Source organism: Sinocyclocheilus grahami, unplaced genomic scaffold, assembly GCF_001515645.1.
Source record: "Sinocyclocheilus grahami isolate Dianchi unplaced genomic scaffold, SAMN03320097.WGS_v1.1 scaffold33.1, whole genome shotgun sequence".
Classification (NCBI taxonomy): Eukaryota; Metazoa; Chordata; class Actinopteri; order Cypriniformes; family Cyprinidae; genus Sinocyclocheilus; species Sinocyclocheilus grahami.
In genome coordinates this window covers 735,467-749,663 of record NW_015505212.1, presented here as the reverse complement: position 1 = coordinate 749,663, position 14,197 = coordinate 735,467, and the positions used below count along the sequence as shown (strand labels likewise).

General features: G+C 35.6%; 3 protein-coding genes and 1 long non-coding RNA gene across 6 annotated transcripts; 2 read left to right on the top strand and 2 right to left on the bottom strand.

Annotated features, from left to right (window-relative positions):
- Window positions 1-276: 276 nt before the first annotated feature.
- Window positions 277-3,062, bottom strand: LOC107579889 (V-type proton ATPase subunit E 1-like). The gene is made up of 7 exons (XM_016265678.1): window positions 3,052-3,062; window positions 2,811-2,877; window positions 2,599-2,688; window positions 2,433-2,501; window positions 1,113-1,207; window positions 914-1,001; window positions 277-829 (listed from the first exon to the last, which is right to left on the bottom strand). The coding sequence occupies exons 2-7, from the start codon at window positions 2,871-2,873 to the stop codon at window positions 767-769; spliced, it is 468 nt and encodes a 155-aa protein (XP_016121164.1). The 5' UTR covers window positions 2,874-2,877; window positions 3,052-3,062; the 3' UTR covers window positions 277-766.
- A 270-nt stretch (window positions 3,063-3,332) lies between these two features.
- On the bottom strand, window positions 3,333-6,713 carry LOC107579815 (V-type proton ATPase subunit E 1-like). 2 transcript variants are annotated; one of them, XM_016265619.1, is made up of 10 exons: window positions 6,607-6,713; window positions 6,405-6,522; window positions 5,596-5,661; window positions 5,352-5,461; window positions 5,111-5,177; window positions 4,899-4,988; window positions 4,733-4,801; window positions 3,741-3,835; window positions 3,542-3,629; window positions 3,333-3,457 (listed from the first exon to the last, which is right to left on the bottom strand). In XM_016265619.1, the coding sequence occupies exons 2-10, from the start codon at window positions 6,435-6,437 to the stop codon at window positions 3,395-3,397; spliced, it is 681 nt and encodes a 226-aa protein (XP_016121105.1). In that variant the 5' UTR covers window positions 6,438-6,522; window positions 6,607-6,713; the 3' UTR covers window positions 3,333-3,394. The 2 variants fall into 2 exon arrangements, with proteins under 2 accessions (XP_016121105.1, XP_016121098.1); XM_016265612.1 differs by having other exon boundaries at window positions 6,405-6,713.
- A 1,265-nt stretch (window positions 6,714-7,978) lies between these two features.
- LOC107579694 (uncharacterized) lies at window positions 7,979-9,701 on the top strand. Of its 2 annotated transcripts, none has more exons than XM_016265496.1 (2): window positions 7,979-8,041; window positions 8,828-9,701. In XM_016265496.1, exons 1-2 carry the CDS (start codon window positions 8,014-8,016, stop codon window positions 9,613-9,615), a joined length of 816 nt encoding a protein of 271 aa, XP_016120982.1. In that variant the 5' UTR covers window positions 7,979-8,013; the 3' UTR covers window positions 9,616-9,701. The 2 variants fall into 2 exon arrangements, with proteins under 2 accessions (XP_016120982.1, XP_016120989.1); XM_016265503.1 differs by lacking the exon at window positions 7,979-8,041 and adding an exon at window positions 8,194-8,221 and having other exon boundaries at window positions 8,832-9,701.
- Window positions 9,702-12,306: 2,605 nt separating this feature from the next.
- On the top strand, window positions 12,307-14,187 carry LOC107580009 (uncharacterized). Its single transcript, XR_001608572.1, has 3 exons — window positions 12,307-12,449; window positions 12,536-12,588; window positions 12,885-14,187. It is a non-coding gene; the product is annotated as an uncharacterized lncRNA (long non-coding RNA).
- The last annotated feature ends 10 nt before the right edge of the window (window positions 14,188-14,197 follow it).

The window sequence follows — 14,197 nt, the reverse complement described above, 5'->3', positions numbered from 1 at the left end:
CATTACTTTTTGTTCCCTGCTCTTTGACTTACATCCAGAGAACAAGCATTTCAGCTGCTGTCTGTCTGTATGTCTAGTGCGATGAAGTTCCTCATTCTGCAGGACCAGCACATGTTCAGAATGTGATGACAATGGAGCATGTGACATACTGTGAAATCTCAAGTGACCCAGAAACAAGAGCCTTCTGCAAACCCTTCTCATTATGACATTCCCCAAATGACTGGCATTTACCCGCTGACAACACAAGACTCAGTAAGAAGACAATGGGAGAAGATCTGTTTGGTACTGTTTTTCATTATATATCATTTTCACATCAATATAATCTTTGCAGCAATAACAGACACGATTGCTTGTGATATACAGGTCATGCTCTGCACCACAGGAAAGCAAATACAAATTTTGTTTTTCTGATGGATGTTCAAGATGGGTCCGTCTTCTCCTCCACAGCCACAAAATGGGTGAGTTCACAAACAATCATGGAATTTCTACATCGGTTTAAGACTGAGCTCACTCAGGCGTTTCTGTAAACATAACCGTGTTATATTACAGCTGCATTCAGAATCAAACACATGAGATGTTATGGACCAGAGTTCTAGCAGCCAAACGAAACACTATTTTGATCCTTTTTACAGCAATAATGAATCACCACACACACATACACATGATATTTTCTTAAATACAAGGAATGGAGTCTTTAACATCAGAATAAAAATAAAAATACAACATCAAACAATGGCGTTCTGCCGTGGTTTGGAGCGAGTGAGGATCAGTCCATGAACTTGCGGTTCTGGTTTGCACCAAATAGGGTGACTCGGATTTCCGGCATCATCTGAAAAGAATCGAAAATGAAAAATCTATCGTACAATTCACACGGCTTCTCTTAATCGTAACCCTCTCGGCCCAATTTCTGTACCTGTTGTGCTATGAGGTTCAGCCTGCTCTCCAGAGTGTTGGACACTTTGATCTTCCCATCAGCATTATACAGCTCGATACCACCAGAGCTACGAAAAAACACAGAGACTTTCATTTCATATATTCAAAAACCACAATTAAGTAAAAAAAGATATTCAGGCTAATTTTGTAAACGAGATATTGAAACGGCAGATGCTCACACTTCTGGAGAGAGGAAGTTCTCCTGGTCAATACGCACTTCAAGATTGTCCTTCACTGCTGCCTTGTAGATAGGAATGTTTTTCTGCACAGCAGCCTAATATAACATGTTTGTGCTTGGTTTATATCATGAAGTAATCGGTTATTAATAATTGCCAAAGTGATACACAACATTATTTGCTGCAGCAAGTGTTATTTTTAGAGTCATTGAGATACTATTATAGATTTTATTAAAATTATGAATGTTTTATTTTCATTTTATCTAAAGTTTCAAATGTAATTGTTTTTTGTCATTGTATTTGTTTTAGTTATTTCAGTACATGAAGTTAAAATATGTATGTGTGTGTGTGTGTATGTGTGTATATATATATATATATATATATATATATAAACTATAGAAGTGTATATATAATTATATAACTATAACTATATTTAATGTTTGTGCTTGGTTTATATCATGAAGTAATCGGTTATTAATAATTGCCAAAGTGATACACAACATTATTTGCTGCAGCAAGTGTTATTTTTAGAGTCATTGAGATACTATTATAGATTTTATTAAAATTATGAATGTTTTATTTTCATTTTATCTAAAGTTTCAAATGTAATTGTTTTTTGTCATTGTATTTGTTTTAGTTATTTCAGTACATGAAGTGAAAATATGTATGTGTGTGTGTGTGTATGTGTGTATATATATATATATATATATATATATATATATATATAAACTATAGAAGTGTATATATAATTATATAACTATATAAGTTAAACTATATTTAAATTAGTATCATTGAGATACTATTACAGTGTTTTTAATATTTTGCATTTTCTTTTTAATTTCAAAGTTTTAGTAATTTAGCTGTTTTTGTAATTTTTTGTCTTTTTTATTTATTATATTTAAGTTTTAGTTATAGTTATTTTAGTACATCAAGTTAAAATAAATTAAAAAAATAAAAATGCCGTCTTAGTAACTAGCTAAAATAAAATACATAATTTACATTATATAATACACCATATAATCTTAGATTGCTGAAGCCAGTGTTTTTTTTTTGTTTGTTTCATTAATATGCTATTATAGTTTTTATTAATATTTACAAATTTCCATTTTAATTTCAAAGTTTTACTAATTTTGTGTGCCTTTTTGTTTTTAACATTTATTTTTTATTTTTATATCATCTTTTGATATTTTAATACATCAAGCTAAACTAAATGAAAATTAGTAATGTCTTCTTGGCAACTAGCTGAATTTTTGTGTTTTATTTCAAAGTAACACAATTGTTTTTTTGTTATGGTTTTAGTTTTAGGTTTAGTGGACTACAGACCTGCACTATGCCCACGTCCTGTTTGCGGCAACGGATGGTCACTTTGCGTTCCAGGAGCTGGTAAAAACCCTGAAACATGAGAATATCAGAGTGTGTCCTGATAAGACTCGCATACAGTCTTTGACAGACATGGTTTGCTATAATGTTTAATTATACAATCACTCACCTGCAGGACCAGGCCGTCCATCAGAGCAGCGTATCTGGATGGATCTCTGGCTACATTCGCTAGTCGCTGACGTGCATCATTTAGCAAATCCTAAAAAAAAAAAAAAATTTGTATTAATAAATTAAAGATTTAATACTGCAACGTACATAGACAACATAAACCTAATATTTGTTTTAAGGCTAGATGTGCTACAAAAGAGAACAGAAACGAACCGAAATCATGTCATCACGGGCCTTCAGGACCTTCAGTCTGGCCTGGTTCATTAGGTTGGACATTTGACTGTGGACATGAAGCAAACATTTAAAACATCTGAACATTCATAAATAACTAAATGCTCTGAAACTTTTTACTGCGTGAAATAATTGTTTGAGTAACAAATTTTGAGGAAACTGGAAGTTTGCACAGTAATGATTTGGGCGTCTGGCTGTTTCAGTCAGAGGAAGTCACACTCACATTTTCTTCTGCTCTCCTCCACAGCCACAAAATGGGTGAGTTCACAAACAATCATGGAATTTCTACATCGGTTTAAGACTGAGCTCACTCAGGCGTTTCTGTAAACATAACCGTGTTATATTACAGCTGCATTCAGAATCAAACACATGAGATGTTATGGACCAGAGTTCTAGCAGCCAAACGAAACACTATTTTGATCCTTTTTACAGCAATAATGAATCACCACACACACATACACATGATATTTTCTTAAATACAAGGAATGGAGTCTTTAACATCAGAATAAAAATAAAAATACAACATCAAACAATGGCGTTCTGCCGTGGTTTGGAGCGAGTGAGGATCAGTCCATGAACTTGCGGTTCTGGTTTGCACCAAATAGGGTGACTCGGATTTCCGGCATCATCTGAAAAGAATCGAAAATGAAAAATCTATCGTACAATTCACACGGCTTCTCTTAATCGTAACCCTCTCGGCCCAATTTCTGTACCTGTTGTGCTATGAGGTTCAGCCTGCTCTCCAGAGTGTTGGACACTTTGATCTTCCCATCAGCATTATACAGCTCGATACCACCAGAGCTACGAAAAAACACAGAGACTTTCATTTCATATATTCAAAAACCACAATTAAGTAAAAAAAGATATTCAGGCTAATTTTGTAAACGAGATATTGAAACGGCAGATGCTCACACTTCTGGAGAGAGGAAGTTCTCCTGGTCAATACGCACTTCAAGATTGTCCTTCACTGCTGCCTTGTAGATAGGAATGTTTTTCTGCACAGCAGCCTAATATAACATGTTTGTGCTTGGTTTATATCATGAAGTAATCGGTTATTAATAATTGCCAAAGTGATACACAACATTATTTGCTGCAGCAAGTGTTATTTTTAGAGTCATTGAGATACTATTATAGATTTTATTAAAATTATGAATGTTTTATTTTCATTTTATCTAAAGTTTCAAATGTAATTGTTTTTTGTCATTGTATTTGTTTTAGTTATTTCAGTACATGAAGTTAAAATATGTATGTGTGTGTGTGTGTATGTGTGTATATATATATATATATATATATATATATATATATATAAACTATAGAAGTGTATATATAATTATATAACTATATAAGTTAAACTATATTTAAATTAGTATCATTGAGATACTATTACAGTGTTTTTAATATTTTGCATTTTCTTTTTAATTTCAAAGTTTTAGTAATTTAGCTGTTTTTGTAATTTTTTGTCTTTTTTATTTATTATATTTAAGTTTTAGTTATAGTTATTTTAGTACATCAAGTTAAAATAAATTAAAAAAATAAAAATGCCGTCTTAGTAACTAGCTAAAATAAAATACATAATTTACATTATATAATACACCATATAATCTTAGATTGCTGAAGCCAGTGTTTTTTTTTTGTTTGTTTCATTAATATGCTATTATAGTTTTTATTAATATTTACAAATTTCCATTTTAATTTCAAAGTTTTACTAATTTTGTGTGCCTTTTTGTTTTTAACATTTATTTTTTATTTTTATATCATCTTTTGATATTTTAATACATCAAGCTAAACTAAATGAAAATTAGTAATGTCTTCTTGGCAACTAGCTGAATTTTTGTGTTTTATTTCAAAGTAACACAATTGTTTTTTTGTTATGGTTTTAGTTTTAGGTTTAGTGGACTACAGACCTGCACTATGCCCACGTCCTGTTTGCGGCAACGGATGGTCACTTTGCGTTCCAGGAGCTGGTAAAAACCCTGAAACATGAGAATATCAGAGTGTGTCCTGATAAGACTCGCATACAGTCTTTGACAGACATGGTTTGCTATAATGTTTAATTATACAATCACTCACCTGCAGGACCAGGCCGTCCATCAGAGCAGCGTATCTGGATGGATCTCTGGCTACATTCGCTAGTCGCTGACGTGCATCATTTAGCAAATCCTAAAAAAAAAAAAAAATTTGTATTAATAAATTAAAGATTTAATACTGCAACGTACATAGACAACATAAACCTAATATTTGTTTTAAGGCTAGATGTGCTACAAAAGAGAACAGAAACGAACCGAAATCATGTCATCACGGGCCTTCAGGACCTTCAGTCTGGCCTGGTTCATTAGGTTGGACATTTGACTGTGGACATGAAGCAAACATTTAAAACATCTGAACATTCATAAATAACTAAATGCTCTGAAACTTTTTACTGCGTGAAATAATTGTTTGAGTAACAAATTTTGAGGAAACTGGAAGTTTGCACAGTAATGATTTGGGCGTCTGGCTGTTTCAGTCAGAGGAAGTCACACTCACATTTTCTTCTGCTGTTCGATCTGTTTCTCCTTCTTCTCATAATACTCCATAATCTTCAGACGCTGAGTCTGAACCAGCCGACCTTTCTCAATGTTGAACTCCTCCTCTGCCTGCAGGGGAGTCACTTATCATCATATCAGTTCTTATAAACAGTTCATTTCCACTGTCACAGCCTCTTAAAGATAGTCTTTAGATGTTTTAGTGGAATAATTTAAAGCTAGGCTAGACTAAATTAAAAAATTACCTTTGCATCAATCTCCTCTGCTTTTTCATTGGCCTCCTGCTCAATGAAAGCCATCATGTGCTTGATCTGGAAAGATATGGGAATCAAAAGAACAATAATTCCATATCTATCAGGCAAAAAATGCTTTAAAGGAACATGAAAAGCAGAAGTCTAACAGGATTACTATATTTAAAACCCACTTGTAAATGCAAGCACTTGCATATCTTTGTTTCCTAATTTTGTATAAAATACATTGTTAGACCCTTGTTGGTTGTTTCCTCTGAGAAAAATCATCTGAAATCTGTTTAATGTTACAGTAGCAATGAGTTGCCCTGTTGTGGCTCCATCACAAGGATGTGGAATGTGTCTGTCAGTGTGTGTGTGTGTGTGTGTGTGTGTGTTTAGTATGTTATTACTATGCAGAACGTCCTGCATCTTAATATTCGGTATCATCTGCATTCTAAAATTGGTCTTTTTGTTGTGAATATTTGATATTATTCATCACACTACCTTGGTGCATTTGTTTTCGAATGAGATGCTCGATTTAATTTTTCCTTATTGATCCTTTATGCACATGTGCGTGATCGCGTATACGTATTAAAATGTATTAATATAAATTCACTATTATTATATAGACAGGTCTCGTGATTCAAGCGCGTGTCTAATGAATAAATGACGAACAACCTTGAAGGCCACATCATGGTATTTTATGATCGATGCTCGTGCCAGGCTCGCCTAAAACAATGCATTTGTCAAATCACCGAGGGGTTAATCTTGCTACAGTGTTACGGTGTAATATAGAATAAAGTATGCATTTGAACGCTTTTCACCTGCTTCTGGACGTCGGCATCGCTGAGCGCCATGACTGCTGCTGCTGCTGCTGCTGCTGTAAGAGGATTTTAAACTCCACCGACTGAAAGGGCTCGTTTCGCGGCGACGGAAAGACGTCTGCGTGAAAAAATAGATATCAAATATATTTTCGAAAAGCCTACAGATTTAAAAACGCACAAAAAATGACATGAAAGGGTCGACCGTGACAGTGTCCGAGTCGTGGAAATAGACTGGAAGGATCAGCTGATTCTCAGTCAATGATGACACACGCGTCACATGGTGCGTGCTTCCTCTCTGGGAGCCAATCAGATCACAGTGCGCGTCTAGGCTTTTTGTTGCAGTTTATGTGGCATGCGATTATTTTGAACCTGTTACAGGCGATAATAATAATGACAATATTACTAATAGTAATAATAAAATATGAAACTTAAAAAAAAGGCTTGTGTAGTTTAAAATGATAAAATAACAACATAAACCTAGTCTGTGAGGGAATGGATTGTACTGTTGTTTAGCAACATACTGATTGTTCAGTTGATCAGATGTCGTTCCAAAAAGCTTTAAGTACACCAAAACTCCATAAAACAGGCTTGGATGTTGTGAGACGTACAAATTACGTACCACAGACGTTTATACAGCAAGTGCCATAGTAAAAACTGTACACAAACTGTATTCGGGCACATATGATCATTGTGAAGTGGTGGAAAAATGAGGGGAAAGAGGAAGTAACATTGACCTTAAAGGGATAGTTCACCCCAAAAAGAAAATTTGATGTTTATCTGCTTACCCCCAGGGCATCCAAGATGTAGGTGACTTTGTTTCTTAAGTAGAACACAAACGAAGATTTTTAACTCAAACCATTGTAGTCTGTCAGTCATATAATGGAAGTGAATGGGAATCCCGGCTTTGAGAGTAAAAAAAACATACACAAAGAAAACCAAATTTAACCCTGCGGCTCGTGACGAACTGTCCTGAGTGCGTTCTCAACAGCCATTCGCCTTAAAGCAAGAAGAAGAAGAAGAAGACGCATCTATGAATGGGAATCCCGGCTTTGAGAGTAAAAAAAACATACACAAAGTAAACCAAATTTAACCCTGCGGCTCGTGACGAACTGTCCTGAGTGCGTTCTCAACAGCCATTCGCCTTAAAGCAAGAAGAAGAAGAAGAAGACGCATCTAGCGCCGGCTGTTGAGAATGTGCTCAGGACAGTTCGGACATTGCGGTGAATCAGAGGTAAAAAACGATTTAAATACTGTTCAGTTTCTTGCACAGACCGATCGTTTTGTGTCTTTACACATCAATGTATCGTCACGAGGTGTATCGTTTAATTTGGTTTTGTTTGTGTATGTTTTTTTGACTCTCAAAGCCGCGATTCCCATTCACTTCCATTATATGACTGACAGACTGCAACGGTTTGAGTTAAAAATCTTCGTTTGTGTTCTACTGAAGAAACAAAGTCACCTACATCTTGGATGCCCTGGGGGTAAGCAGATAAACATCAGTTTTTCCTTTTTGGGTGAACTATCCCTTTAATCACAAGATGGACGCTAACTTTGTCAGACAAACAAATGTCAAGCAAACTGGAATCAAATTCAAACAGATCGATGTGTCATGACCCTCATTATAGAACCGAACAAAGGTAAGAGGACCGATGGGAGTTTTACTGCTTTGTCGTGTCACCATGAGTTGGGCAGATGTAATTGGATAGGGGTGGGATTTTAGGGGGCAGGGAAGTGTTGGACTGCATTCTGTTGCTCCAGTGACCCTCCTCTGTATTTATTCAAGCCTCCAGTCTGACTAAACCTTGCCCTCAGAGAAGGTAAGATCTGTTTTCAATGGCTGCTTTTGCAGAGTTAAGACTGTTTGTATTCTGTGTGTAGACTTTTGTCTATAACAGAAGGGTATTTACTGTTTTCCAGTCTTAAAAATATGACGATATGTGCTGTTTCAATTTCTTGTATGGGTAATATGAGAATGTAAGCTTAGGCAGTTTGTTTTCATTTCAAATGATACTCCATTTCATAAAATCTGCAGTGCTGTAAGGTACCATAAGCATGTTTTCTATAACAGTAGTAATATAGTGGAATCTGTCACGCTTTAACAGGCTGAAAAGATAATTAGATTAGATCGTCTCATTATATTAACTGTCTGGTTAGTCAATGACTTATTCAGCCATACTTAACTAGTTACTCCTGCTGGTTAAAATATGCCTCTCTTTAGGTTTATACAGAATAACTGACCTGTGTTGTCATTCTCGCCTGTTTCTCATTTTTTCCGTTGGTTCACAATCTGCCTCTGTCAGAGGTCAAAGTTAAAAAGCTACAGCATGTATTTCTTGCTCATCTGATCCCTTTAAGCACTTCGACCTTTGATCTTGCCGATGGGCTTTAGTTTACTGTCTCTTCACAATCTGACTGTTGATTAGTCAGATTTTCACAGAGGAGTAAAAGATCTTCCATCCTGTCTGATGACAGGCAGTTTGTGGGGCCCGACTCTCGTCAGGATCAAACCTCAAGCCTGGAGGAGAGCAGCAGTGGGTCCGGCCCCTGGCAGACTGCTAGTCTTGCTGAGTCCTGGGCATCCATTGGCGACATGGAGCCAGAGCTTGGAAGACTAGAAACCAGTGAGATTGTCCTAGTTCAAGAGGACCACAGCAAAAACCACTTCTCCGCCTCTAACAACATCATCCACCTAGAGGTGGAGCTCCATCAGAGGGCGGAGTCAGAAGAGGAGGAGGAGCTTCAGAGCAGCATGCTGAGCATGATTGGCAGTGAGAAGGAGCTGGAAGAGATTGGAGCACATCCTGCAGACTCAGATCTCAAGCCTCCAGAGACTGTGGAGCTCCTGATGTGTGTGGAGGAGCCAGTTGTGGAGGAAATTGAGGCAGAGATGGATTCAGAGCCAGTTTTCACTCACACTCTTCTTCTGTCTGAGCCTTTAGATTTTACGCTGGCTTCGGTTCCCATACCTGAAATCATCTCACAGGTTTTAGATAATCTCCCACCCTCCACACTCACACACTCAGAGGAACCTCATGCTTCTCAATCAGGCTCTATTAATGCACCTAGTGTGCCAGCGGCATCTTCAGAAGAGGTTGTTCCAAAGGCAGACCCGCTTTCAGCCGCACCCTTTGAACTCCCTGTGCTGCTGGTTGGTGGCACCGCCCTGGTGGCGGCAATGGCAATACTCACATTTAACTTGATTAGAAAGTAGCTGTAGATCTCTTTAATAGTTTCAAAATTGTAGAACAATTCAACAAATTGTATTACTGATTATGTGATATAAAAAATTAGAAGGTTATTAAATATTGTCTTATTTTGTATTTTTACACACATACACACAGACTAAACACAATCTGAGAGTCTGGATCATCTTTAACCCCAAAAATCAAAAGAAAAAATACATTGGCTGAAATCATCTCACAGGTTTTAGATAATCTCCCACCCTCCACACTCACACACTCAGAGGAACCTCATGCTTCTCAATCAGGCTCTATTAATGCACCTAGTGTGCCAGCGTCATCTTCAGAAGAGGTTGTTCCAAAGGCAGACCCGCTTTCAGCTGCACCCTTTGAACTCCCTGTGCTGCTGGTTGGTGGCACCGCCCTGGTGGCGGTAATGGCAATACTCACATTTAACTTGATTAGAAAGTAGCTGTAGATCTCTTTAATAGTTTCAAAATTGTAGAACAATTCAACAAATTGTATTACTGATTATGTGATATAAAAAATTAGAAGGTTATTAAATATTGTCCCTTGTCTTATTTTGTATTTTTACACACATACACACAGACTAAACACAATCTGAGAGTCTGGATCATCTTTAACCCCAAAAATCAAAAGAAAAAATACATTGTGGTATGTGTTATACAAGACTTCCGTTTATTCTGATTTTAATAAAAAATAATTATCTGTACAATAGAAAGGTGACAGGATCATTTTCAGTATTACAGTACAAATATAGGCTAATTTTTCTTTTAAAAATATTTTTCAAACTAATGACTTAATTTGTTTATTAATATTTTGGGTGACATGTTTATTAATAAATAAAATCAATCAATAGTACAAATGATGTTAATTTTCAGTATTACAGTACAAATATAGGCTAATTTTTCTTTTAAAAATATTTTTCAAACTAATGACTTAATTTGTTTATTAATATTTTGGGTGACATGTTTATTAATAAATAAAATCAATCAATAGTACAAATGATGTTAATTTTCAGTATTACAGCACAAATATAGGTTTTATTTGTTTGTTTGTTTATTCACGCTTTTTATGAGATATGTTTTATAACTCATATGCTATCAATAGTAATACAAATTCTGTCATTTTTCTTTTAAAAATATTTTTCAAACTAATGACTTAATTTGTTTATTAATATTTTGGGTGACATGTTTATTAATAAATAAAAATCAATCAATAGTACAAATGATGTTAATTTTCAGTATTACAGCACAAATATAGGTTTTATTTGTTTGTTTGTTTATTCACGCTTTTTATGAGATATGTTTTATAACTCATATGCTATCAATAGTAATACAAATTCTGTCCATTTTTAATATTACAGTACAAATCTAAGCTTAATTTTCTCCAAAATATATGTAATTAAATTATTTTTTTTGTTTTTGTTTTTTGGGGTGAGATATGTTCAATAAATAAAAAGCAATCAATAATAATTCAAGTGCTGCCATTAATATGTGGATGGATGGCGCTGTGTCCAATATGTAATATCACCTCTCCGACAGCAGGTGGCAGTATGAATCTCATCTCACCATAGACTGCGAGCGACAAGCAAGACAGTGTGTACGGAAGTATTTGCTATTCCCATGATTTATACCCAGTAAGAGCCTCAGATCCTCCAAAATGAGTAAATCAAGAACCTTGAAGAAAGAGATAATAAGTGGGGCAAGCGAGGTAAATGGCATATTAATAGATGAAAATGTGTGCCGTATTATGTGTATGAAACAGCTAACAGATAACCTTACACTTATGTCAGTCTAATGAAAATTAGATGTGAAATTATATATATATTAAAAAACAAGAACAAAGTAAAGCAGATCATAATGTCGTTGTGTCATAGTGCCATTCATATCGTTGTATCTATTGAGATATGATGCTCATAGGTTGGTCTCTTTAAAGAAGAGCGCAAATGGCCAACTCTCGCAAGACAAATAAACAACCGCTGCTTCAAAAACAAGCCAATTTTTTTGATGATTTATTATTATCAATATGATTTATTATCAATTATTTATTACCAATAAGTGAGCCTGCAACCTATTAAACTGAAACCACTCTTTTATCTGAAAAGCAAAAACAGAAGCTATTTTACAAAAAGCAGCAAACTGCAACAAAGATGGGACCAAAACTAATCTCCAATCACCTGTGTGCAGAATATGATTGGAGAGATGGAAAAGGAGAAAAACACAAGAGCTTCAACGGGGAGCTGTAACATAGCCACATATTTATAGCCTACTATAATATAGGCTATTCGAACCATATTTACTCTTAGTATTAGTATAGGACTACTTGTTTTTTATTACAGCCCGTGATAATTAATACATTACAAAAACATTGTAAAAATTAAAAAATAGGCTAAAAGAAAGTCATCCCACTCCTCTACGTCTACTTCTGTCATCGCTTGGATTACAGTGTCACGGCACGCGCCTTCTTTTTGAACGTGATTCTCTCCAATGAAGGGGGAGGAGGGGGCGGGACATTTGGCAAATTACGCTGCAGCACTTCTATTATTGCACTGGTTGGCTATTAACTGCGAGCAGACAGAGTGGCATTCAATGCATTGGAGAATACGGCGAACATAAATAAAGAAACGAAGTTGCTTGTCAGATTTCCCTAGCAAGCAACCATATTTTTTTTAAATAAGCCCAAAAAACCGCAACCCGCGACCTGGGATTTTTTCACGCAACTTTATAAAAAAAGAAGCCCAAAGTCGGGTATAATACGCGGATTTGGCAACTATAATTACACTGTAAAAACAACCTGGAGAGGGCAGAATTCAGAGAAAAGAGCAACTCTCAGACAACGACAGGTGATTATGCCAACATCATTATAAACACAATAAGCGTTTTGCCGCATTATCTAATACAGCAAACGAGTCTTTTAATGTGCTTACAGGCTGGCCCTGGAAGATGAGATGACCACATTGAATGAAAGAATACCGAAATACGGTTAGTCAGTTTTCTGGAAAGTTTAGGGGTGTAAAAATGCATACATTTTGACAATGAAAATTAAGTGCATTGGTCATGGACTGTAATAACAAATTATACATTTTGTAATAATACCCAGTGTATGAATTTGTAGATTTGTTTATTCAAAATACACAAGCTATTTTCCTAAAATTCTTATGAAGCATGCAAAATGGTGACCGCATTTCTGATTTCTTGATGCATTGCATCACTTGGTAAAGAAAATTATTGTGGGAGCAATTTTTATGTGATAGTATCTTGTACGTTTTATTCTTCAGAAAAGGAGCTGCAGGTGCTGAGAGTAGAGACCAGGAAGAACATGATGCTGTCCGTCGCTCTGTTAGCCATCAGTGCTCTTTTCTGCTACACATTTATTTATTAAGAAGTATTTTCTGTCATGCCAAACACTGTCTGAGAATGAGATTTGGGGACGCTGATGTTTATTCATACCCATCCGTGTTCATCATTTGGCAACACTGGTTTGCTCAGAGGTTGTGGATTTGTCAGTGTCGTTTTTGCCATAAATACCTTATGCCATCTTCATCTTGGCCTCGACATCCTGGATTGCCTCAACTCTATATTTTGTTTGCCGTGTAACAAAGAGACATTAGATGCTTGTGCATCAGAAAGAGACACAGAATTGGGATTATGTATGTTTATATGATCCTCATTGTCAAGCACTTTACCTAATAATGACTAAATTATGTTTCTCTCCAGATCACTGTTTATTGCATTTCAACAGGACTAACATGCACAAAGGTGGGAGGGGCAGAGGGTGTTATTCCATCCAAAAATAAAATTTATCAACAAAATGTTCAGATGAAATAAAAAACAGCCATCGATAAAATGCAATACTGTCCCATTAAACTGCCGTTCATCCCTTTGATATCCTTGATACTTGTAGCAAATAGTATTGGTAATACACTCACTTGTAATACAACAAAACAGGCAGCCAGGTATATTTAACAGTTCATTGAAAAAATTTAAATTTGCTCACTCACCCTCAGGACATCCAATATGTCGACGAGTTTTTCTTCATCAGGACAGATTTGGTGAAATTTGGCATTACATCACTTGCTCAGCAATGGATCCTCTGCAGTGAATGTGTGCTGTCAGAATGAGAGTCTAAACAGCTGATAAAAACATCACAAGTAATCTACACCACTCCAGTACATTAATCAACAATTTGTGATTGAAAAGCTGCACGTATGTAAGAAACAAATCCATCATTGAGGCATTTTAACTTTAAACCGTCATTTCTGGCCTAAATATGATGCAATAATCCATAATAACGCTTCCTCCAGTGAAAAAGGGTGTTCCTTGTTGTCCTCTCTCATTGAAATCCACCAATATTTGTTTAGAACTGTTTTGGTCTGTTGTAAATGGTTTCATATGTGCCTTTTTCTCTCCTGATTCAGATGAGACGACTTTCACCGGAGAAAGCAATTTTATAGATACGACTCATATTTTAGCCGAAAGCAACGTTTTGAAGTTACAACTGTTTTGATGGATTTGTTCCTTACAAACACACATGTTTTTGTTTCATGTTGATTGATGAACTGGAGTGGTGTGGATTACTTGTGGATTATTG